Source organism: Panthera leo, chromosome B2 (genome assembly GCF_018350215.1).
Source record: "Panthera leo isolate Ple1 chromosome B2, P.leo_Ple1_pat1.1, whole genome shotgun sequence".
Classification (NCBI taxonomy): Eukaryota; Metazoa; Chordata; class Mammalia; order Carnivora; family Felidae; genus Panthera; species Panthera leo.
Window position 1 is genome coordinate 49,309,251 of NC_056683.1, and position 26,097 is coordinate 49,335,347.

A 26,097-nucleotide genomic window follows, 5' to 3' on the forward strand; every position below is an offset into this window, starting at 1 on the left:
ATTGCCAAATAATGTCAAAAGAAACAGCATAACTTTTAATAGGATCTAAGGTTCAGTTCCCTCAGAGACCTCCTGCAGTAGAGAAGGACATAGAAGAACCTCAAAGGAGAACCCTGGGAATTTGGTGAAGTATTCAAAATTCACCAGTGGAGCCAGGACCTGATATGTGCTTCTTGGTATCCAGTGTTCATGAGTTCTGAAATCCAGTCCTGCCTGAGTACAACCTCCAGTACACTGTTTCCTGTATGATCTAAACAGGGTTCTTCACAGCTTCTGGAAAACAACTAGCCCAGGAGGTTCCTCTCTTCCTATGATGAATTTGTACTAAAACACAGGCTGTCTTAGGACATCAAAAAGTCAGCCTGCCCTGAAAAGGACTCGTTATCTCTTTCATTCTGGGATATCAATCTTATTTAGTTTTATTTTGGAATGGGCAAATAGGCCTTCATTAAAACATCAGGTATAAGCACTCTATCTAGACAAGAAATCAAGAACAGTGCAGGGTGATATTCAGTGCTGAAATTACATGCTGCATGAGAAAAGAATTGCTAGTGGAAATTAGGCTGTCCTGAGTCACCAACATGATCACACATTTTCCTTCAATTTGTTTAGAAAAGGGGTTTTTACCTGGAAAGTGGTGCTATTTGTTTGTTTTCTAAGTTCAAAAATTCTTTATAAGCTTATGGCTTCTAAATCCTAGGTCTACAGTAATTCTGCCTGCACATCCCCCCTTCTTTTGAATAAACATTGTGCAATCTGCTGGATTTCTCTATGACTTTTTTTTTCATACTTGTGAATCTGTTTGGAAAGAAAAGAAAAAGGAAAGGGGAAAGAGCCTTCTGTTTTTCATAATGTCTAATCTTTTTCCCCATTGGCATTCACCAGATGTTGCTTTGGATCGGAAGATAAATATTAAAATCTGAGCAAGAACAAAGCGAGCTGTTTACTGGGCAGATTTTTCAGATGTTCTCTGGAACACTTGAAAAGACAGGAGATGCTTTGATATGCAGGCTGGCTGGAATCCACAATGGAATGGTCCCTCTAACGAGAGTGGTAGGCCCCTGAGGCCACGTCCACCCAGCCTGCAGCTCCTGATGGTTGCATCTGTCCATTGGCCATGCATCTGTGGGGAAGGTCAGTGAGGGAGAGAACAGGGTTACCTGATGAAGAGGCCTGAGAACCATGGAAACGTTGACTCTGTCCAATGATCTGGTGCCAAGAGGCATTGGGGACCTTCTTCACAAACGTACAGGTAAGGCCATGATTGGGGCAGTCTCTCTGTCCCCACAGTGACAGTCAAATCACACTGCACGTAGGTGCAGCTGGAGACTTCACAGCTCTCTTCCTCGTGCTTCAGGCCACACAGGAAAGCCAAGGACACTGCAGGAAACACCATTATGTTAGGTAATAACCACAAAAAGATCGAAGGCCTCACACTATCACATGAATGCACTTCATGTGTTGTCCCTTGACCAATATGAAAATTATCAGTTTACATTTCTTAAAAATGCACTATTTGGGGGCACCTGGGTGGCTCGGTTGGTTAAGTGACTGACGTCGGCTCAGGTCATGATCTCATAGATTGTTGAGTTCATGTCCTGTGTCAGGCTCAATGCTGACAGCTCAAAGCCTGGAGCATGCTTCAAATTCTGTGTCTCCCTTTCTCTCTGCCCCTCCCCTACTCATGCTCTGTCTCTCTCAAAAATTAACATTAAAAAAATTTTTTAATGTACTACATGTACAAAATACATACAGAAGAATACAAGCAACACTTTTGTAAAATATGAATCATAAGAAAAACTCCTATGAGTTTTCTTGTGTGATAAAACAAGATACAGGTGTGATACTAAAACAGTTGTGATACTCTTTAATCTGTGTCTATCCATCAAGACCATCATCTTCCTCCTCGTCCTCAGAAACAGCCATTTGCATTTTTTAAATCGCTTTCTCACATGGGTTTGTTTTCCTAAATGATTGTTTTGTGTTTGAATTTTATACAATAGAATACATGACATATGTTTTTGCACCTGCTTTTTTCCACTCAATATTACATTTCTAAGATTTATCAAGTTCCATATTATCAGGTGAAACTTGAGCATACATTTTCACTACTGTTTTATATGGCATTGTGTGAAAGTACTACAGTATATTATTCTCCTACCAATGGATTTTGGGGTATTTCCCAGCTTTGCTACTACAAACACATACTAATTTTCCTCTAGGTTATATGCCTTAAAGAAAACTGCTTGTTCATTGAGCAGGTACAAGTTCAATTTTACAAGACAGTGTCATATTGTTTTCAAAGTGCCTGTGCCATTTTATATTCCTACCAGCTTTATTAGTGAGTTTCCATTACTCCACATAATTACCAACACTTGGGACTATCAGACTCTTAATTTTGGCCAGTCCAGTACAAATACAATGGCATGTCATTACTATGTTAATTTGCATTTGCATCATTACTTTTTAAGTCAAAAAAGTTTTTATATGTTCAGTAAGAATTCCAATTTCCTCTTCTGTGAAATTCCTATTTCTGTCATTTGCCCTTTTTTTATACTGGAATGTTTGTCTTTTTCATATTGGTTTGTGTTCTTTATTTATTTTGGGTACTAATCCTAGAAGGTTCTATGGTTACTAATACCTTCTCCAGATCTATGGCTAGCTTCTTCATTCTCATGATGGGATCTCTTGATAACAGAAACTCTTGATTTTTACCTTATTTTGACTACTCACGTTTTATAAAGAAGAAAAGCAATTCTTTGAAGCCCTGTGACCCTTAAGCTATTTCTCTCTTAGTAATGAGATACAATGTAAAAAGCATCAACAAGGTAGACCAGCAATAACCTTAAAGAGGAAAATAAACAAGTCTCTACATAAGATGGTTTTGGAGCAGCTATATTTGAAAACCTTAATAAAGTGAAAAAGAAAAAAAAAGAATAATCTCTCTAGCTTTCTTCTGCAGCAAACCCCCAATGCAAGTATGCAACAAATATTACCAGGGACCATGGGCTTGAACCCAGCTGCCCTGCCTATCTCACAGTGCTGCATCTAGCAAGGGGTACATGAGATAAGCAGATGTAAGAATGTTTGTAGTTGTTCAATCACATGCTAATATTATTAGTGTTGCTGGTACATTCCAAAGCACCTGAAACATAGTAGGTTCTCTGTGTGTCTGGAATTAATTACAGCAATTAAATCAGCTGACAGTAGGACTCTCCTACGGGTGGATAAAACATCAGAACTTTCCAGTTAGTAAGCCTTTGGGCATAGGCTCAACACCTATAAAATAATGAACTCATTATGGGTGATTAGGTGGACGCAAATTGACAAGGTGGATTAAGTGACATTAATAACTTTAGCTGGTCATGCCTCATGGAAAAATTAGAGTTTCCATGAATAAGTCATGCCATATAATTCAAGGTATACATGCAAGAAAGAGGTGCATCAAAGATCTTGCTGAGTTTTTAAAAAAAATACAAAGTATTAGTTTCACTGAATGAGATGTTTTAGCCACCCATCATATGAAAAAGTAAAATTCATCTTTTGTTAGAAGTGTGATTGAGGAAGAAAGGTAAAACAGAGAGGACACCAAAGGCAGCAAAAAGCATTTCCTCAGAGCCCCACCTTCACCGCCCCTGCCCCACTCATGAAAGCAAGCACGTTAGCAAGCAAAACAATAATTAGGAAAGTTTGAGTTCTAGGCTGTCATGCACAAACTGGAATGACTTTAGTGTGCAAAATCACACTAAGAAATAAAATTCAGAGCATGGGTCGGAATTCAAAGTGACCTTAGTACATTAGAGAAATTATAGAAATAAACAAAAAAAAGAATGAAAATAGTAAGGCAGTAACCACAAAAGAAAAAATAAAACTCATGTAAATATAAGATGAGGAACATCCAGCTGTGCACAACCATGTCAGAAAGAAAGAAAATCACCTTGAAATAATTGTAGGTAACAGTAAGATTATAAACCAGCAAGACAGCGGTGCAATTTTAAATACAAATATGGTGCCGGATTATACACAGGCATCTCATGATGCTACCCAATAGAGCCAGAACTTGCTTACACAGAGGGGCTACCTAGTTTGACGCTTCTAATTATGAAAAAAGGTAGGAATTCAGAGAGGGCTTTACTTGTTGGAAAGTTTCTGATTCATTGGGTGGCCCCAAAATTTGCATTTCTAACTGCTCCAGCAACATTAATAATAATATAGTCCCAACAGTAATAACGCAATTCTCATGTCTTTGAGAACCACTGGATTAGAAGGTCTGAGATTATGCAGCATTCTGAAGGGCTGCCAGCTGATTAAGTTTGAAAAAAAGGAGCACAGGGGTGCAATGGTTAAATAAAAGAATGGATTGCTCTGACAACGGCAAAGGAGAAACACATATAAAGGTTGTTGTGGTGTAACAGTCCTCTTAAAAAACCTTTTAAAATATAACAGATTCTTTTCGTTGTTGTTGTTTAAAGTTTTTATTTTTAAGTAATCTCTATGCCCAACATGAGGCTTGAACTCCCAACCCAGAGATCAAGAGTCTCACGCTCTACCAAGATTCTTAACTAAATTGGTTATATGCAATTCTATCTGAAAGTAAGGGAATTACTAATAGTTCCTAACAATTTGTGAGGCACATTTTCTGGGATCATTCAATGTCCATAATAGACCTACTTGCTAGAAAAAAAAAAAAATACACAAAAATGTACTCAAATTGTTTTATATGACTCAGGATGTTGATAGAATCCTTGAGTACCATCCTGGATCTTAAGAAACCAACAGAGTTGGATTCCTCAGTTCCTCTCCATTTTTAGACACTGTAATTAAAAGTCTTTAAAAAGACTTTTTCTTTCTTTATGAAAGAAGAAAATAACTCCAATTATCCATTTCCCTAGAGTCAATGGCAGTTCTGGCACAATCAGTGAGTGTTTGGTGACACCTAGTGGCAAAGGTCAGAGTTACAGATTCCAATTCCTGTTTCCCTTCTTTAAAAAAAAAAAAAAAAGGAATTTTAAGAAGTCCTTTCCTAAAATGTAATCAAAACTTTTAAAATATAACAGAGTTCCTATTCCTTCTTCTTCTATAAGTTATCAAACTTCCAATACCACAATTTATCTAACCCAGAAACTTCAGTGGTTTTTATTTTGTATTTCTAAATGAATTGTCTTGACCTTGATAATACCAAGGACTTTTTAAAAGTAAATTAATTTAAGCTGTGTATGAAAGCCTTTTTAAAAGACTGTAGTTGTATTAATTAAATATTGTAACCTAGAAATATGGAGTCATGGTTTTCTGTTTCCACCATTTCCCAATTCCTTCATTTATTCTTTCATCAAGCATTAACTTTGCACATGCACTGTTCCAGCACGGGTCTAATGCTGGAAGTAGAGAATTAAACAGGCAATGTCTTAAACTTAAATCTACTGTGTCTTTTTTTTACTGTGTATTTATTTTTGAGAGAGAAGCACGTGGGGACATGCAAGTGGGGAAGAGGCAGAGAAAGAGTGAATCCCAGGCAGGTTCCACACTTGTCAGTGCAGACCCTGATGAGGGGCTCCACCCCATGAACCACGAGATAATGGCCTGAGCCAAAATCAAGAGTCAGTCGCGCAGCTGACTGAGCCACTGAGGCACCTCCCAGTGTATCTTAAGTTTTCCAGTGTGGAATCCCAAATGCTCTGCTTATATATATGATGATAGGGAACTCAATTCCTAGTTTGTATTTTAATCAAGGATCATAACGTCTCCTTTTCTCGGTCTCCATCCTCTTCTTGCCTGAGATAATCTAATGTAAACTGCCATCATCAATTACCCATCAAGGAGTTTTTGTCCACGCTCAGATACAGTGATGCCTTGATCACTTTGTAAATCCTTCACCCACGTTCAAGTTGCAGACACATAAGTTAGGAATATAACTTAAAGCACTATTCAGAAAGCATGTATGCAAATGGTTTCTAAATGCACAGGTACAAGATTTATGATTATACAAACAAGTTAATCACCTGGCTAAGCAGGTCCTATACTGATGATGACAATTTCTTCCCTTTGATTTTTTCTCCTGAAACTCAGTGGGTAATCACCATGTGTTGTAATGGCCCATGATGGGACTATCAAAGCTTTACACCTTTCTTTCTAACAAAGACACAGCTTCCTATACCACAATTCACTTGATGGCTATGAAGCTTTAAGCAGTGAGAGATCATGGTGTTCTACTGAATAAATACCTGGGCATTACAGAATAAGAAAATGATGTTAATGTTGGCTCTTTTGCTTATAATAAAAATTCAAGAACTGAGCACACCAGGCAAATATGCAAGAGCTATCCAGCCTACTTATCTAATCCCTATACTAGTACCTCAAGTAAGCAGATGTTTTCAGCAATCCCATCTCAGAACACGACCAAAACATTGTTTTCTCTATGATGCCTAAGGCTGTCAGTGAAACTAATATTCAGAACTCAGAATTATTTCCCCCACTGTCGTATGACTGCAATTGAGAACATAGGTGATCAATTTTCCATTGCCATTAATAGGATAAAAGTTACTGTGAACCATTTTAATAGGCAGTCCCATCTAACCTTTTAGATGGGGTGTAGAGAAATCCTCTTCACAGGAATACACAGAAAAGTTAGGGATCAAGACAGCATTAGTTACAGAAATGGAGTTAACCAAAGAATATCATTTCTATATACACTCTTTAAAAAAATATGTGGTGTTGTTACTGACCATCCAGGGGCAGAACCAAGCAGCTAAAGGCTGACACCGTAGCATTAGCCAAGACTTGGCAGGGAGCACCACACACAGCAGCTGAGATGTTCCCTGGAGAAAATCCTGCTCCAAACACATGCACAAGGCTTCCACCCAGGCAGCCTTCAAAACAAAATAGAAGTTCATGATCACAGAGGCAAATTTCTCTTTCTTTAGTTAACTCAAAATTCAAATCCATGCTTTCTTGCTGCCCATCGTTCCTTTTACGCCCTCCAGAATCCACACAACTGGCTTTAAGCTCCTGATATAGAATTTAGTGTCTTGCCACTAAGCTCTGTTCTCCAGAGCCTGAAGTCCATCTTCTGTCAGATTGCAATCATATTCAACAACCTATAAAAATGTAAGAACTTTTTATATAGAAAAGTAATGTTTATTTATCATTCTTAAAATTTTTTATACACAAGACTATACAATTAAAGTAAAAGTTCCCCTAAACCCCCTAGGCTCACTCCCCAGAGGGAGCCATGTTTGTTTTCTCATTAATCATTCCAGAATTTAAGCATATGTATTTTTATGCAGAGAAATCTTTCTATCCATATTCTTCTACAAGAAGAATTTGTTTTTTTAAAGATATAGCATATACAATTTTCCATGTGTATGTGTAAATACACTACTTATAGTTCCATTATATGATTGTGCCACAATTTATTTAGCAATTTTCTCACTGATTGACACTTTCCTTATTTCTCCTCTCCTGTGACAAGTAATAATGCTGATGAACCGTCCATTAACTTGAATAAAACTGGGGCAAACTGTTAGAAGGGGGATTTCTAGGTCAAAGAAAAAGAAGGTTTTAGATTTGATGGATATTACCAAATTTCTCTCCAAAATAAGATTGTAGCAGTTTACCCTCCTGCCAGCACTGTATGATGGCACCTATTTCAGATGGGTAAAAGTACGACAGTTGTTAACAAACACCATGTTTTGTGTCAGTATGAGAACCAATTAAGGTAAATGTCAGCTAGACTCTCAGACATGTGGCAACCTCTAGTCCACAAGGAGATAGAGTTCCAGGGGCCACTGTCCTCATGTCAAGATGCTCACAGGCACCTGACAAACCCGAGAATATGACTTTGCTTAGGGTACATTTCACAGCCCTGCTCTCACATCATAAAAATCGTGGAATGTTAGGGGCGCCTGGGTGGCTCAGTCAGTTGAGTGTCCGACTTCAGCTCAGGTCATGATCTCACAGCTTGTGAGTTCAAGACCCGCGTCAGGCTCTGCGCTGACAGCTCAGAGCCTGGAGCCTACTTCAGATTCTGTGTCTCTCTCTCTCTGCGTGAACCCATTCTCATTCTGTCTCTGTCTGTCTCAAAAATAAATAAACATTAAAAAAATTTTTTTTAATTGTGGAATCTTAGAAGAAAGGGGAACTAGGGAGCAACCAGCCTAAACCCCTTTATCTGATGAGGAAGCTGACACTTAGAAAAGGTACCCAGCTAAATTACTACAGACATGGGACCAAAATCCCATTCCCTATAGCATTCCACCCAGCTGAGCCCAGACAAATTTGTTCTAAGAATTCGCTTAGCAAGCACTTCATCAGTGTAAGATTCACCTCCCATCATTCCCTCTGTATTTTGTGCATTATAGTCAAATTTAAGCTATTTCAACTGCAAAAAGGCCTTACGTGAACAGAAACCGAAACCATCACTGGAAGAAAAGGCAAGGCAAATTTCAGTATACATATCTAAAAGGAAAAAACAGTTGAACCAATGCAACCATAGTGTGAAACTGGACTATTACTGCTGGGGTATGAATTAATCTGTGAAATGATTACAAGGTGACAAAAATTAATGATACTTAATAAGGTTAATTCAAATTGGCATATATGGCTAAAAATAGGTGAAGGCATCTATGTTCTACTTACTTGACCAAATGTTGAGCTCCTACAAATGGTATTAAGACACAAATTAAATCAGGGTAATGAATCAAATTAAGATACAATCACACTTAAAGAATATGCACAAATTCCTTGATAAAAAAAACAAAGCCTCCTACAGGGAGTGTGACAAAGACAAGTTTTAAGGAGGAAACCAGGACTATAAGAGGCCAACTGGGCTTCTCTCTCCTTCTGTCATTCAGATTGAGGTTGATTTCCTATATTTTAGAGTAGTAACCATAGATATTAATTCACTTACATAAAGAAGGAGATCTGTCTTATTTGTTTGACTTACCAAAGTTCTCAGTTACTGCCAAAATAGTGACTGTAGATGTGAACACCAGGACAGATGAGGCCCACCCTCTTGAGCGGTCGTAACCTCTGACTGGGTACTTCCCAGCAGGAAGGGATGTGACCACACACTGGAGAACCGTGCGGTTGCCAGAGACACCCACACAGGGTGACATCCCAATAAAAATGTCAACATTTGCTGCTCCTGAGATCTGGGCCACCACAAAGGTCAAGATGTCATCAGTCTGAGACATAGAGAGCAATTCTGGGGTGAAGGCATTGCTGTAACCAATGAGTCCCATCTGGTATGAAAGTCCATCTACCTCTATGACCAGGGCAACAGAGCCATTTCCCGCAGGAACAACACACTGGATGAGCTTGGTGCTGATGCTCACTGTCAGGCAGGCCTGCCGGCCAATGTAGACTAGTGTGCTGTTCTCTCCTCTCAGAGCTGTGCCCTTCATGGTCAAGAGGCTTCCACCATGTATGCTGAAATTCTTGGGGAAATAATGAAACACTTGAGGCAAAATGTAGAAGTGTCTGGAAACATTACCAAAACAAGCATATCCATTTCTTGTATGAACAACGGATACATAGTGGAGTCCTGGGGTCAAGTCACTTATCCAGCATGAAACATGGCTTGCATTAAAGAAAGTTACAACGCAGGGAAGGTGATTATCCACAAACACCATTGGTTCATCTGCTGTGATGCCCAACTTCTGACCCCTAATCAGCACCATGGTCAGAGACCCACTGATGTTAGTGGTCAAGGCATCCACAATGGGAGTTGTCTCTTCCTGAAAGAAAAAAGTGCAATTGCCCTGACACTCACTGGGTAGCCCATTGACCAGGACTGTGATGTTCACGGTGAAGGAAGCATCAGGCAAGGGGTCGCCCACTCTGTTAATCTGGCACAGGACTGTCTGGTCCCACAAGCTCAAAATCACACAAGTAAAAGGCCCCGAAAGGTCAACATGAACTGACCTATTCCTAGACTTGAGAGCTAGTCCCCTCACTGTGAGTATTGTCCCACCACAAGCAGACCCATGTGTTGGCCAGATAGCTGTTATCCGAGGTGTCATCACAAATTGCTGGGGCACTGCAGACATGTTAGCAAACCCCATCTGCTTTTGACGAACTTGGAAAGGATAGATGCCGGCCTCCAAATGGTGAAGAGGAAAAGAGCACCCAGACAGGCTCATGTTGTTCCTTAAAAACTGTGTCTCAAGATCACAGTTCAAGACCCCCAGAAGGATCACTGAGTTGGACAGGTTATTTCCCTCCACATAGAGCCTCAGGCTGCTATTTGTGATTTCTCCTCTCATGGCAGTGACCACTGGTGTTGCTCCTGCTTCATACATGAAGGTTAAGCCCTTCCCCACCAGGCTTGGTGAAGGTCCTTGGGCAAAGGACACATTGCCAGCCCAGACCTCCACGGGGGCTGGCAGGGCAGGAACGCCTGCATCAGGCAGCAGGGCAGCGGGTGGGGTCTCACACCAGATGATCGACTCTGTAGAGTTCACGATGTCACAGGACCGATTACCCACAAGCACCCAAATCAAAGCTGGGTCCCTGCTGAACCCTATTCCCGAGATGCTGAGGATGGTTCCACCTAAAGCATGAACATCGAAAACAAAACTTAAAACCTGATATTCAGAACTAGGAACTCACAGCATCTGTCTAACCACAGCACAATTAAGTGGAAGGTGGAGTGTTAGGGAAACCTCAGCTATTTTGCTTTACCCCATCAACATTAAATTTGTCGTTTTGGCAGGAGTTAGATGGGCTGAAATTCACATAATAGTAAAACAATATAAATTATTATACAGGTGAAGAATGTTTATAATATTTAAGGCAAAAAAATTTCATATGTATTTATAAACCCTAGAAGCCACTTCTATCAACACTAATGAAAAATCTAATTTCTTTAAGTGTTCTTGTCATCTGCTATGTTATCAGACATGTTAGTCCCTAATGTTCTAATATATTATGTAGAGAGAATATACGTACATATATAACATATACAATAATGTAAAATCAAATTCCCTAGACTTCTTGTCATTTGCTATGTGATCTCACATACTGTCCCAGATTATTCTATATGTTATTATGCAGAGTATATATTCCCATAGTCCATATATTACGTAGGTATATGTCTGTGTGTTGAAACATATCAAGGTACACTGAAATATTGAAACATGCTCATAATCCTGCTGCTATATTCCTAGACTTTCTCTCTCTAGTTGAGGGATGATCAAGCCCCATCTTCAGGATTAGAGCAAGGTACCTCATACCTAAACCTGTGGCACAGGCAAGCAGCTTTTTTTTTTTAATGTTTATTTTACAGAGAGACAGAGCATGAGCAGGGGAGGGGCAGAGAGAGAGGGAGACACAGAATCCGAAGCATATTCCAGGCTCTAAACTGGCAGCACAGAGCCCTACACAGGGCTCACACTCACGACCTGCAAGATCATGACCTGAGCCAAAGTCAGACACTCAACCAACTGAGCCACCAGGTGCCCTGAGGCAAGCAGCTTTAAAAAGGATTTACTAGGGATGCCTGGGTGGTTCAGTCAGTTGAGCGTCCGACTTTGGCTCAGGTCATGATCTCACAGTCTGTGAGTTCGAGCCCCGTGTCGGGCTCTGTGCTGACAGCTCAGAGCCTGGAGCCTACTTCAGATTCTGTGTCTCCCTCTCCCTCTGCCCCTCTCTGCTCATGCTCTGTCTCCCTCTGCCTCAAAAATAAATCAAACATTTAAAAAAAATTTTTTTAAAGGATTATACTCAAAAAGGAGCAAGTGTTATTTCATACACTATCACAATGATTTAGTCACATGCAAATATATAGATTTTAATTTTTTTTTCTAAAAATGAATAGTTTTCTCGATTTCTGTCTTCTCCTCACATCTCCCATATTGGCTTGTGCTTCTAACCACCTCTGGGTCCTTCACCTGAATCCCTAGAGGAAAGTGAAGCCATCAGACTCCTTCCTCCTCTCCTTACACATGCAGTATATAAAAAGCTAAAGTAAAATGCTCTTCCCTTGTTTTTCTAATATCCTCTAGAGGTACGCTACCCATTGGATGCTTCAGCCTCTTTCCCCTAGAAAAACAAAACCAGGCACATCTTCTTTTCATGAAAATTCTTTATTTTCCTGAGCTCACTGGGCTAAGGAATCACCAAGTTTTCACACCCTTGTAAGTGCACCACTCAGTTCCCAGAGCACAAGGAAAGCCCCTCTCCCTGCCTCCCGATTACTGGTCTCATCGGTTCAAATCCAGGAACAAAACCTGAATATCCAGTGAGTACACCTGCTGAATCAATGATACAAGAATCACTCACCCAGAAGAGAACCACAGCAAGGCTCCATGCTGAAAACTTCTGTGATGTACCGGATGTGAAGATCAACCCTGCAGAGAATGGGGAAATTGATATGAAATAACTGTTTTAGAAAGAGAGAAAGGGAGGAGAAGAACAGATATGAAGCAGTGAGGGAGACAACTGTCAATGGAACTGTCACAGAGAAGAAAGGACACAGTGGGGGGAAAATGTTGTGTGGGACATCTTCCTTGGCCTGTATCATGTGGTGGCATCAGCCCATACAGGTTAGCCAACTTTCTGGAATGCGGGGAGGCAACTTCTGGAGAAATACTGGGCTGAGGGACTTAAAGGCAAAGGCAATCTGAGCATGGTTTTGGCAATAACTGTAAGCCATTTATTCAAAGCCCCAGACACAAACTTATTAAAGGTCTTATTTAATCACAGACTCAAACTAAAGCACAGAATATTCCAACACATAGAGATGCTCACCCCACCCCCACCTTCACCAAAAGCCATAATATCTTAGTTCCTGAAAGTTCTCTGTTCCCCAACTATTAAGTCAAACATTTCCCTTGGATTGGTCTTGGGAGTGAATCATCCTATAGGGTCTCCAAGATTTCTTCAAATTGCATGATTCTCATGTGTTTATACCCTAACTTCAGAAGTAGGGGAAAAAATGAAGATCTAACTCAAAACTAGAATTCCTCAACTGAAACTAGACCAGCAAAAAGACTTAAATTAATGGCAAGTGTGCACCTCACCCTTGTGAGCGAATGCTGACCCCATTGATGGAGACTGAGATTCTGTGGAGACTGACAGGCAGTGGGGGCAGCACCACCTCCAGACCCCGAGCCATTTGTACATGAACCAGAGCCACGGTGTCTTGGATGCAAACTTCCACATCCAAATCTGTGTAGTTCACCAGAAGTGCCATTCCAATGAAGAGGGTCTCACCTCCTGTGTTAAAAACAATGCATTAGCCTCTGTGATGCGAATTTGTGGCCTCAACCACTTCTTGGATTTTAAACCTATCTTTCAGGATTAATGGGGCGCCTGGGTGGCGTAGTCGGTTAAGCGTCCGACTTCAGCCAGGTCACGATCTCGCAGTCTGTGAGTTCGAGCCCCGCGTCAGGCTCTGGGCTGATGGCTCGGAGCCTGGAGCCTGTTTCCGATTCTGTGCCTCCCTCTCTCTTTGCCCCTCCCCGTTCATGCTCTGTCTCTCTCTGTCCCAAAAATAAATAAAAAACGTTGAAAAAAATTTTAAAAAAAAAAAAAAAAAAAGAAAAAAAAAATAAACCTATCTTTCAGGATTAAATGCATGATTGGTCCTGTGTATAACACTTCAAACAAGGATTTCAATACCAATCTCACTTCTAACAACTCTTATCATAAAACTTCTAGCAACTCTTATCATAATAGAACCACCACCTATAATCCCAATTGCCAGGACACTTGTACTCAAGAGGCACTAATTTAACGCCACAGAAATGCAAATCAAGGGCGAAAATATATCAAGAAGTAGTTTGGGAAGCTGATGGTCTTCACTACCAGCACATAGCACCGCAAAGCCCTTTCTTTAACTTGCACTTTCCTGCTGATACAAGTCCAAAGCTCGATGTCTGCGTGTATTGAACCGCTTAAAATTGCTGTACAGGAGTGCGGTACCACAGCGTGCACAGACCACTTTCACACGCACCGTCTCATTTCACCCTCATGCTATCCTCATGACATACACAGAGTAGGTAGTAGAAATGGCATTTCGCTTTTGACAAAACTAAGGTTTGGCAGCCAATGTCTGATAGCTACTTAAGGGAAATATCAAGGCCTAAGTCCAGTCTTCTCTTATATTTCGATACCTTTTTAATTTAATTACCAATTTCACTAAAATGTCATATATGCTATAAACACTTCAATTCAATTCCTTTTACCTTAAATATTTATTGAGTACCAAGAAGGAGATGCCACAAAGGGCACAAAAGAAAAGTTAAACACAGACCCTGCCTTGAAAGAAACCTCAAAGATGGCACAATGGTGCCAAAATAGCTTCAGTACAAGACATGACACACGAGAGGTAAAAATTAAGCAGTGCGGTTGTTCAAACGACAGCAACATTCTGAATATTAAGAAAGACCCCGTGGGCAAGATGGTGCTTAAAATTCTACTTGAAAAATAAATCCCCAGAGGAAGCGATAAAGAATAGGCAGTTTACAATTCAACTCTAAAAACTTCATAGTTTTACCCAAAGTCTTTTGGAGCATTTTCTCATTTAAACATCCAGTGGCTTGGGGGCGCCTGGGTGGCTCAGTGGGTTAAACGTCTGACTTTGGCTCAGGTCATGATCTCGCAGTTTGTGAGTTGGAGCCCTGCACTGGGCTCTGTGCTGATAGCTCAGAGCCTGCAGCCTACTTAGGATTCTGTGTCTCCCCCTCTCTCTGCCCCTCCCATTCTCATGCTCTGTCTCTCTCTCAATAATAAATAAACGTTAAAAAAAACGTTAAACCTCCAGTGGCTTGGAAAGAAAGAAAGAGAATTGGGTGACTTTCTGGGAGATCAGACACATGTACATAGTCATGTACTCTATGGGAAGAGGCCAAGTTGATGGGGAGTCTATGGCTAAAGACCAAGAAAGCAACTGTAAGGGGTATTTACCTAATTTAGTAGACAGCAGAGACTTCCAAAGGTTTCTAAGCAAGAAAAGGATAAGATAGAAGCTTTCTTCCAGTCTATTAGATTAACTAGAGAGATAGGGAAGGAGAAATCCAGTCTTCAGACAACGGAGTTCAACAAGAGCCAGAAATTGAGAAGGCAATGGCAAGAGTGGAAATAAATGTACATACCTCTCATGTGTCTCACAGAGACACAGCTTAGGCTAAAGCATCTCTAAAGCTCCTTTAGCAGCTGACATTTGAGAACTACAGAGCAGACATCTACAGAACTGCACAGCCAATCAGATGAGGAGGAGAAGAAGCTATTTGAAAGAGAAAAGTCAAAGACAAGAGGTTGTGGGGTGTTGGGAAGACTGACCCTACATGCAAATCCTTGCTCTGCCATTTTCCCACCTGTGTGAGTCTGGATGACTCACTGTGGTCTCTCAAAGTCTTATATTTTTCATCAGTAAGATGGTAACAAAGTCTACCCCATCTGGTTTGTTGTAAGGATTAAGTTAGATATCCTAGGACAGTTTAATTCAAAAGTCCTCCATTAACTTTCATTTTCTTTCTTGCTCCACATCCTCCTTACTTCTGTACATCCAATCTCATTTCTATTATGAAGTCTGAAGCCTCAGTGTAGCGACCTGAAAGGACTTCAGGGTTGAGCAGAAAAAAGGCATGACCATGAGGCGGCAATAATATGAAAAGGAGCTTTATATGGTGGTGCTTTGACAGATTTACATGGGTGCAAAAATCTCACAGCATGAGACCTTCCAGAGGAAACAATAGGAGACCACCACCCAGAAGGGGAGTAAGGCAAAGGAAGTCCCTGTGGACAGGGAGAGGGGGCTTATGTGTCTAGATGATGTCACTTAGGAGTAGTCTCTAGGGTGGAGACCTCCAAAGGCATCAGTGGTTTATACTCTCCTACAGCCCCCAAGTTTATCTTACCTATCACTAGCAGACACTATAATTTTGCAGGATATGCAAAAGGAACAGACTCTAAAAGGCTAAAAATCTATTTGAGGGAGGTTATATTTAAAATAATTGGTTATGTGGGACACCTGGGTGGCTCAGTCAGTTAAGCATCCAACTCCTGATTTTGGCGCACGTCATAATCCCAGGGTGGTGAGTGGAATTGAGCTACCCAATTTGTTTGGGACTCTCTTTCTTTCTCTTTCTCTTTCAAAAAAAAATTTTTTTTAAATAATTGGTTATATAAAACTTTGAGTTTGATACTGGCATGTTTTTGAACAAATGGGTACCAGCCTGCTATCAAGAAGTAAAAAATATAGGGTCAATATACACAAGACATCTTTGGCTTATCTATATAACACTCAGGATCTGGCAGAACGATGCCATTTATTCAACAAAGCGTTTGTTGAGTATTTACTCCATGTTGGTTCCTGAGTTCAGTACTCTTACCTCCTTTACCTCCAATTTTCACAATAACCTTGAAAGAATTATTCCCACTTAGTAGGTAGAGACACTGAAAGATAAAGGAAGTTAAACATCTTATCCAAGGAGTGGTTGAGCTTGGATTCATTCACATCCAGGGCTGCCTGACTGCAAAACCCCACACAAATGGTTCTGCACATCATATTCTTCCTCCCCTTTTCCCTGCCCCTCCTCCTTTCTTTCTTCAATTTCATCTTGGTTTCACTGTTATCATCAATATCATCATCTCCTGGATGGAGATTTGTAGCATTCCAGTTTTCAAAGGAGACTTTCCCAATAGGGAACCACTCTTTGGAGATTTTATAAAGTGTTCCTCTTTACTCTGCCTGTAGAAAGATTTAAATGTAAGTGTAAATTCTGCAAATAATGCATCATGTTGTATATATCAATTACATGAACTCCTTGGTTTCTTGGTCAATTGTCAAGCTAATCCTAGATGCCTCTGAGGCACTGATGCAATGTATTTATTCTTTTCATTACAGGTAGGAAATTGTATTAAAAGCCAAAATCACTGAAATCTGAATAGAATACAGAACTCCCTCCTCTCTTTCCTACTTTGTTGGGAAGAATCTATACTGCTAAGGAATTTTACACACTTTGGTGGCCTGAGGCAGCAAATTCTTCTTCTGTACTGAGCTGAATAATTTTGAGAAGCTAAAGGACACTTCCTTTTATTTATGTACTCTGGAGCAATGGAAAATGAAAACAGTATCAGAAAAATTGAGTCCAGGCTTTTTCTTTGGAAAATATATCGGCCTTTTGTAATAAAATTCTTAGTTATGGCTGCCATAAACTCTCTGTTATCTGGCATTCAGTTAACCAGAAAGGCACATTAGCTGGAACTTTTTCAAATTGATATGGTATGACATGACAATATGTTGTTACAAATCCATCTTGTCATATCATATGAATTATAGAAGAAAGACTACATTGTTTTACATAGTTCTACACTATGTATTTTTATACATAGTATGTTTCAAGGAATAAAAATTATTGGTTAATCAGAACACTCTATTCTCTAATCATATCAAACATCTGCTACAATTGAACTTGATGCCAAAAACATTGGTATTTTACACTAAACTATGAGTGGTTAACTCCTTGGAATCTGCATCCAGACTGCTTGGGCTCAAATCACAGCTCTGTTACTTACTAACAGTAACATCTTAGACAAGTTATTTAAGTTTCCTGTTCCTTAGTTTTTTTACCTGTAAAGTACAGATAATAATCCTGTAAATTAGTGGTAAAGATTAAAGTCTATTATGCCTGTGCTATCATTAGTACATAGTAGGTGCTGAATAAATATATATTGAATTATTATCTTTGAATTCTCATGTCGTTTTCATGATATAAATGGTCCCAGTTTTACAGAGGAAAATACCAACATAAGATTTATTCAGTGATGGCTGAAATGAAATAAACGATGTTTTAGTTTTGAGAAAAATAACTTCCATCCAAAATATAATACTATCTTCAGTATAATTAAGAGACCATTGTTTGTCTTCTTTACAGGATCAATGGTCTAAAAATAGAAATTTTTTAATAAAAATTAAAATAAAATTTTAAAATAAATAAAATAAAAAATAAAAATTTTAAAATAAATAAAATAAAAAATAAAAATTTTAAAATAAATAAAATAAAAAATAAAAATTTACCTGCTATACTGCTTGTGTTTCTGCTCAGAGACATGATCACTGGATTTAAAGAGGAGACGTATGTAAATGCCATGGGAAGAACAGCAGAATGGTCCCCTCTGATCGCAGTCACATTCACAATGGGTCCATCTTTCCCCTGAAAAATCAATTTTTAAAATCAAACTTCTGAAAATAAGACTAACATGAGAGAAGTCCATATAGAATTAGTTTAAAGGGTTAATTTCAAGAAAAAAGATTTTTAAGTGTATTGGTACTTTCAAGTCTCCACCTCGCACACATGCGTGCACACACACACAGTGACAAGTACTTGGAATAGGCAAGTGTGGCATCATGATTACTGATCAAAGAGTAAATAAGAATGATTTACAATTAGCACACCAATTGGTTCTGCAAAAAACTGCAATTTCAAATAAACATCTATACCTAGCTAAACTATCCATCAATTATGACAAACTTTCAGACATGTAAGTACTCAGAAAACTTCGCTCCCACGTATTCTTTCCTAGGATGTTTCTTTAGGCTAGGACCTCATAACATAAACAATAGCCCCCCCCCCAAAAAAAGGAAGATATGAACTGTGAAAGTATATCTACCCAGGCGAGCAATCAAGGGCAGTGCTAAGAAGAAATACATGAAATAAACCAAGAAAACACCAAGTTAGATTGAAACAAGAGAAAAAAGAGCTTCATGGAAAAAAATAACTGATATGATTAATTTTTTTACAATAGACTTTTATTATGAAGAAGACATACAAAGAAAAAGAATTAGAAATTTCAAGAAAAAAACTATAAAAGAAAAAATATTACCTGATACTTCCCACATCATTTAAATAGTTTTAGCAATTTATTGATTTAACAAAGAAATGGTATTGTAACTGCATTCAAAGGAATTAAAAGGAGATGCTTCAAAAAGGGGACTTGTGGAAGAGGGCCAAGGAGTAGGAAAGCATAATTGTTTTACTATTTTTCTTTTAACCTTTGTATATATAACTTTGATCAAAATTTAAAGTTTTTTTAATGCTTATTCTAACAAAAGGAATCCAAGCCATGCAAATTTTACCCCTTTAAATAGTAAATACATATGAAAGCAATAATACCCAGTGTTGACTATGTCAGAAATGAAACACTCACCCAGTGATGGTGGGATTACAAATTAAAAAGAAATTTCAGATAACTGGATACTACATAACAAAAGCTTTAAAATTTAGATCAATTTATCCTGAGAAAAATAAATATGCTTGAAAATACACTTTTGAGAACGATCAAATTTTTATTGTTTAAAACTGAAAATTTTGAGAGGTGTCTGGCTCATTCAGTCAATTAAGTATCCAACTCTTGATTTCAGCTCAGGTCATCATGATCTCATGGTTGTGGGATCAAGCCCCACATCAGGCTCTGTACTTTCATTGCAGAACCTGCTTGGGATTCTCCCTCCCTCTCTCCCTGCTCCTCCCCTGCTTACATGCACACTCTCTCTTGCTCTCAAAATAAATGAACTTTTTAAAAAAGAGATTTTGAAAATTATTTCAATATACAATAATAGGGAATTGTTAAACAAGTTATGATACAACTATATATTGGAATTCCATACAGTTTATATGTAAATGTGAACATTTCATAATATTTGAATAATTGGATAATATAAAAACGTGGGACCAGAGATCAAAGATGATTCTGAAACCTCCTTTCCAGGGCTCTTTATTTGTTCGGTAAACACTCATCCTTCAGGGTTATGGATGTGCTGAGAATGTTGATGACATTGAAGTCAACTCTGAATAGATATTTCAACTTCCGCTGTGAGCATAACTGCCATCAGCAGCACCAGGAAGAATGTGGACTCAAATCACCTCATAGGCTATGAGATAGCACTAACTGAAGAAGAAAGGGAAAGCTAAAGGGCTTGTTTTTAAAAAGGGAAAGGGGAAATAGTAAGGAATAATTACGAAGGTATTTTATAGGAACCAGACATTCTAGAAGTTTCTAAGTTCCACCATTCATATCCATGCCAGAAAACAAAACTGCTGGTGAAAACGGTTATTGTTACTTGCTAAAGAGAGAAATGAGATAATATATATGCAATATAGATAAATTTGTTTATTCTGTGGCACTATTACTCACTGAGAGTGTGAACTGGGAATGTGGTTGTTTTCTTTTAAAAGAAATAAACTGATGGTGATTGCAAGCCCCATTGGTGGAGTCAGACTCCCACTTTATTGCAGCATAGGCAATATAAACAATATTACCATACTGTCATGATGAAAAGGTAATGTTACTTAATTAAGTTCTAAGAAAGGATTCATGAAAACCCTTACACTACACGCTAATATTGGTCACCCACCCAGGGAGGAGATTCCACTTACTCTGGGTGGAACTTTGCATTGAATTCTTCTTGAATTGTTTGTGGTGATATTGATGGCACAAGACTGAGATCCAAATAACACCAGGCTAACATCTTCCAAACCAGAGCCTTGGACAGTGGCCCAGAGCCCTCCTGTAATAAAAACAGCATTTCCAGATAGAATGAAGAGCCCTACAGGTAGATAAAAATTAATTATCCACAAGAGAGAGAAAATGAAACTAAAATATGATGCTCCTTAGTCAAAACACAAGTCCTGCTCAAACTGCAGGAATAAATCTGACACTAAATATATAAACTACTATACAAACATGGAGAAATGGTGAGTAGAGGGCAGACAGAAGGAGTCATACATCCTGGAGATATTTAAAAATAAAACAGATAAATACTGCCAAGAGTCAGGGAAATAAAGTAGATGGTCTTTGAAAATTCTTCCTTCACTAGAGTTTTATATTATCCCACCAATCCTATACAGCTTATTCTCTCACCATGATACAAAGAGTTGGGGCCCAGAGTCAGGGCCACAGATCACTCTCCCACTTAAAGCAGATCATTTGTAGCATTGTTCCTGAGTTCACTGGTTCTTACTCCCTCATCTTTAAATGACAGCCTTGGACGTTCCAGCTTTGTGATTCCATACTAGGTTCTAGGTTCTAGTCTCCATGATGGTGTAGAGGTGACTAACACTACCACCCACAGCCACCAGGATTTCTCTAATGACCACTGAAGAGCAACCACAGAAACTTCTGTCTCCTCACTGCAGACATCAGTAAGAAGAAGCATTGTACCCATTACAGTGACATGCCACACATATGGACGACCAGCACTTAATCAAGCTAATGAACAGAAAGCCCACTTACTATTCTTAAGAGCAATGATTCCATTCTGCCATCTCCCCAGAAGGGAATAAAAGAGAGGCAGGGAAGCCACTAAGCAGGGACACATACCTCTTGAGAATAGGAAGTAGGTGCAGGAGCAAGGTTATCTTCCCCAATCATGTTAGGGTGAGAAAGCAGAACTTATCCAACCTGATGAAAACCTTTCAGGAGAATGTGGGGGGGGGGGGTGGGATTATTCCCTGAAGTTAAATATGTGAACTTGTCCTGAAGATTCAGGGCAAGACTACAATAGACTTCAGAGTTAGAGAATAAAATTGAAGAAAAGAGCTGGTTTACAATATCAACAAAAAAGATACAATATCTAAAAACAATGTTGATAAGAAATATTCAAGAACATGAAGAAATGTGAAAAAAACCCATGAAATACTACTGAGGAACTTAACAAGATTAAACCTTAATTTAAAAGGGGCATCTGGGTGGCTCAGTAGGTTGAGCATCTGACTTCAGCTCAGGTCATGATCTCACAGTTCATGAGTTCAAGCCCTGCATTGGGCTCTCTGCTGTTGGCACAGAACCCACTTCAGATCCTCTGTTGTTCCATTTTGCATATATGTGAAAATAGCAGTGTAAGGGAATATTTTGGTATTATCAAAATTTTAAATGTACATAACATGTTGACTCAGCAATTCCACCTCTAAAAACTTACAGTGCTATTTTCAAATATATGCAAAATGGAACTACACATCCATATACAAAAGAATGAAGTCGAACCTTGTCTGGGATTAAACTGTGCCCCCCCCCAATTCATATGTTGAAGTCCTCCTCCCTTCTAGTACCTCAAAATGTGACATTATTTGGGAATAGGGTCATTGCAACTATAATCAGTTAAGATAACATGAAGTCATACTGTAGTGTGGGACCCTAATCCAACATGACTGATATCCTCATAAAAAGGAAAAATTGGACACAGAAAAGACTGGGGTGGAGGGAGGCACAGGTGCCTGGGTGGCTCAGTTGTTAAGCATCTGACGTCAGCTCAGGTCATGATCTCATGGTTTGTAAGTTTGAGGCCCATAACAGGTGAGTTTGACTCCATTTCAGGTGAGCTCAGGCCCCACGTCGGGTGAGCTGGGTCCCCACTTTGAGTGAACATGAACCCACTTCGGGAGAGCCTGCTTCCTTCTTGCTCTCTCTCTCTCAGTCCCTCCTGGGATTATCTCTCTCTGTCCCTCACTCGAGTGCACTTGCTTGCTCCCTCTCAAAAAGAACCAAAAGAAAGAAAGAAAGAAAGAAAGAAAGAAAGAAAGAAAGAAAGAAAGAAAGAAAGACAAAAGAAAAGTCACAGGGAGAACACCATGTGAACATAAAAGCAGGGATCAGGGTGGTGTTCTTGCAAGCCGAGGAATACCAAACACCACCAACAAAGCAAGAGGATAGGGGAGAGGCATAAAACAGATTTTCCTTCACAGGCTGGTTCAAAAGGAATCAGCTCTGCTGACACCTTGATCCTTAATTTCTAACCTCGAGAACCATGAGACAATACATTTCTGTTGTTTCAGCCATTCACTTTGTGGTACCTGGATAAGCAGCCTTAGAAAACTAATACAGACCTCCAACTCACACCATATTTAAATATTAAAATAAATCAAATACCTACATGTAAAAGCTAAAACTATAAAACTCTCAGGAAAATAAATGAATAAATCTTAGTAACATTGGATTAGGTGATTATATCTTCAATATGACACCAAAGCACATGTAACAACAACAAAAAAAAGACAAACTGGAACTGACCAAAATTAAAAACCACAAACCATGCTGCACAAACCATGAGAGAATTGAACAAAAGAAGAAAGGATCAGAGAAGATCTATAAAAACAACCACAAAGTAATGAAAAGGCAATAAATACATACTTATTAATAATTACCCAGAACATAAATGAACTAGAAGCTACAATCATAAGACATAGGGGGTTAGAATGGATAAAAATGTAAGAGCCATCTATATATTGCCTATAAAAGACTCATTTCAGATCTAAAGACACATGCAGATTTAAATGTGAGGGAATAGAAAAACATTTATCTTGCAAACGGATGTCAAAAGACAGCTGCGGTGGCAATACTTGTATTAGAAAAAATGGACTTTAAAACAAAAATTGTAATAAGAGACAAAGGAGGACACTAATAATAAAGGAGATAATCCAACAAGAAGATAGAACAATTGTACAAATTTATGAAACGAACACATGAGCACCCAAATACATAAAACAATTAATAACAAACATTAAGAGAATCATAGATACTAATACAATGATAGTATGGGATTTTAACAGCCCACTTACATCAATGGACAGATCATCCAAACAGAAAATCAGCAAGGAAACAATGACTTTGAATGACACATGGGACCAGATGGATCTAACAGACATATTCAGAACATTATATCCTAAAACAGCAGAATACACATTCTTTTCAAGTACACATCAAACATTCTCCAGAATAGATGACACCAGACACCACAAAACAAATCTCAACAAATCCAAAAAGACTGAAGTCATACCATGCATTTTTTCTGACCACAACTCTATAAAAATAGAAAAAAATCACAAGAAAAAATCTGGAAAGACCACAAATACATGGAGGTTAAATCACATGCTACTAAACAATGAATGGGTCAACTAAATAACCAAAGAAGAAATCAAAATTTACATGAAAACAAATGAAAATCAAAACACAATGGTCCAAAATTTGGGGGATGTAGCAAAAGCAGTTCTGAGGGAATTTTATAGTAATACAGGCCTACCTTAAAAAGCAAGAAAAATCTCAAACAACCTATCCTTACACCTAAAGGAACTAGACAGAGAACAAACAAAACCCAAACCCAGCAGAAGAAAGGAAATAATAAAGATTAGAGTAGAACTAAAGGAAATAGAAATTAAAAAAAAAAAAAAAAAAAGGAACAGATCCATGATACCAGGAGCTGGTTCTTTGAAAACATCAACAAAATTGATAAACCTTTAGCCAGATTGATCAAAATAAAAAAGAGAGAGGACCCAAATCAACAAAATCAAAAATGAAACAGAAAAAAAATATCAACCAACTCCACAGAAATACAAAGGATTGTAAAAGAATATTATCAAAAGTTACATGTCAATTATTGGACAACCTAGAATAAATTCTTAGAAACATAACTTACAATAACTGAAGCAAGAAGAAATAGAAAATTTGAACAGTCATTGGGCAATGAAATTAAATTTCAAAAAATTTCATTGAATTTGAAAACATTTCATTAAATTCAACTCATTGCATTTCAAAAAATTCCCCAAAAACAAACATCCAAGACCAGACATTTTCATAGGTGAAGTCTAAGAAATATTTAAAGAAGAGTTTATATCTATTCTTCTCAAACTATTCCAAAAAAATAGAAGATGAAGGAAAACTTCCAAATTCATTCCATGAGGCCAGGATCACTCTGATACCAAAACCAAATAAAGACACCAGAAAAAAAGAGAACTAGAGGCTAATAACCCAGATAAAAATAGATGCAAAATTCCTCAACAAAATATGAACAAACTGCATACAACAATACATTAAAAATATTCATCAACATCAGATGGGATTTATTACTGGGATGCAAGTGTGGTTCAATATTTGCAAATCAATAAACATGATACACCATATCAATAAGACAAAGGATAAAAACCATATGATCATTTCAATAGATGCAGAAAAAGTATTTGACAAAATCAACACCAATTCTTGATAAAAACTCTCAGGGCACCTGGGTGGCTCAACTGGCAGAGCCTGCTTGGGATCTTCTGTCTCCCTCTCTCTCTACCCCTCCTCTGCTCATATTCTCTCTCTGTCTCAAATAAAATTAAAATAAACTCTCATCAAAGTAGGTTTAGAGGGTATATACCTCAACATCATAAAGGTCTTATATGAAAAACCCACATCTAACATCATCCTCGATGGTGAAAAACTAAGAGCTTTTCCCCTAAGACCATGAACACAATAAGGATATCCACTCTTGCCATTTTTATTCAACATAGTACTGGAAATCCTACTCACATCAATCAGCCAAGAGAAAGGAATAAAAGGCATCCAAATGGTAAGGACAACATAAATTTTTCACTATTTGCAGATGATAAAATACTATGTATAGAAAACCCTAAAGACTCCACCAAAAAAAAAATTGCTAAAACTGATAAATGAATTCAGTAAAGTTGTAGGATATAAAATCATTTATATATACTGCCTTTCTATATACTAATAATGAAGTGGCAGAAATAAATTTTTTTTTAATTTTTTAATTTTTTAATTTTAATTTTTACAATTGCACAAAATAACAAAATACCTAGGGATAAATTTAACCAAATAAACGAATGATCTGTACTCTGAAAACTATAAAATACTGATGAAAGAAATTGAAGACAACACAAATGGAAAGATACTCCATGCTCATGACTTGGGAGAACAAATATTGTTAAAATGTCCATATTATCCAAAGCAATCTACAGATTTAATGCAATCCTTATCAAAATACCAACAGCATTTTTCACAGAACTAGAACAAATAATCCTAACATTTGTATGGGACCATAGAAGACCCTGAACACCAAAAGCAATTCTGGGGAAAAAAAAAAAAAACTGAGGGTATCACAATTCTGACTTCAAGTTACATTAAAAGCTGTAGTAATCAAAACAGCATGGTACTGGCACAAAAATAGACACATAGACCAATGCAACAGAATAGAGAGCCCAGAAATAAACCCAAAACAATATGTTTAATTAATCTTCAACAACAAAGGAGGCAAGAAAATGCAATGGGAAATAGTCTCTTCCACAAATGGTGTTGGAAAAACTGGACAGCTACATGCAA

At 38.3% G+C, this 26,097-nt stretch overlaps 1 protein-coding gene across 1 annotated transcript in view; it reads right to left on the bottom strand.

Moving 5' to 3' along the window:
- PKHD1 (PKHD1 ciliary IPT domain containing fibrocystin/polyductin) overlaps nucleotides 1–26,097 on the bottom strand; it is a 474,729-nt gene that overhangs the window by 391,564 nt on the left and 57,068 nt on the right. Inside the window, exons 27-33 of the mRNA XM_042939031.1 lie at nucleotides 20,382–20,512; nucleotides 18,023–18,158; nucleotides 13,020–13,215; nucleotides 12,280–12,347; nucleotides 8,942–10,549; nucleotides 6,723–6,866; nucleotides 1,161–1,380 (exon numbers count right to left, since the gene is read on the bottom strand). Of these exons, the coding sequence (XP_042794965.1) occupies nucleotides 1,161–1,380; nucleotides 6,723–6,866; nucleotides 8,942–10,549; nucleotides 12,280–12,347; nucleotides 13,020–13,215; nucleotides 18,023–18,158; nucleotides 20,382–20,512 (2,503 nt within the window). The remainder of the gene's footprint in view (nucleotides 1–1,160; nucleotides 1,381–6,722; nucleotides 6,867–8,941; nucleotides 10,550–12,279; nucleotides 12,348–13,019; nucleotides 13,216–18,022; nucleotides 18,159–20,381; nucleotides 20,513–26,097) is intronic.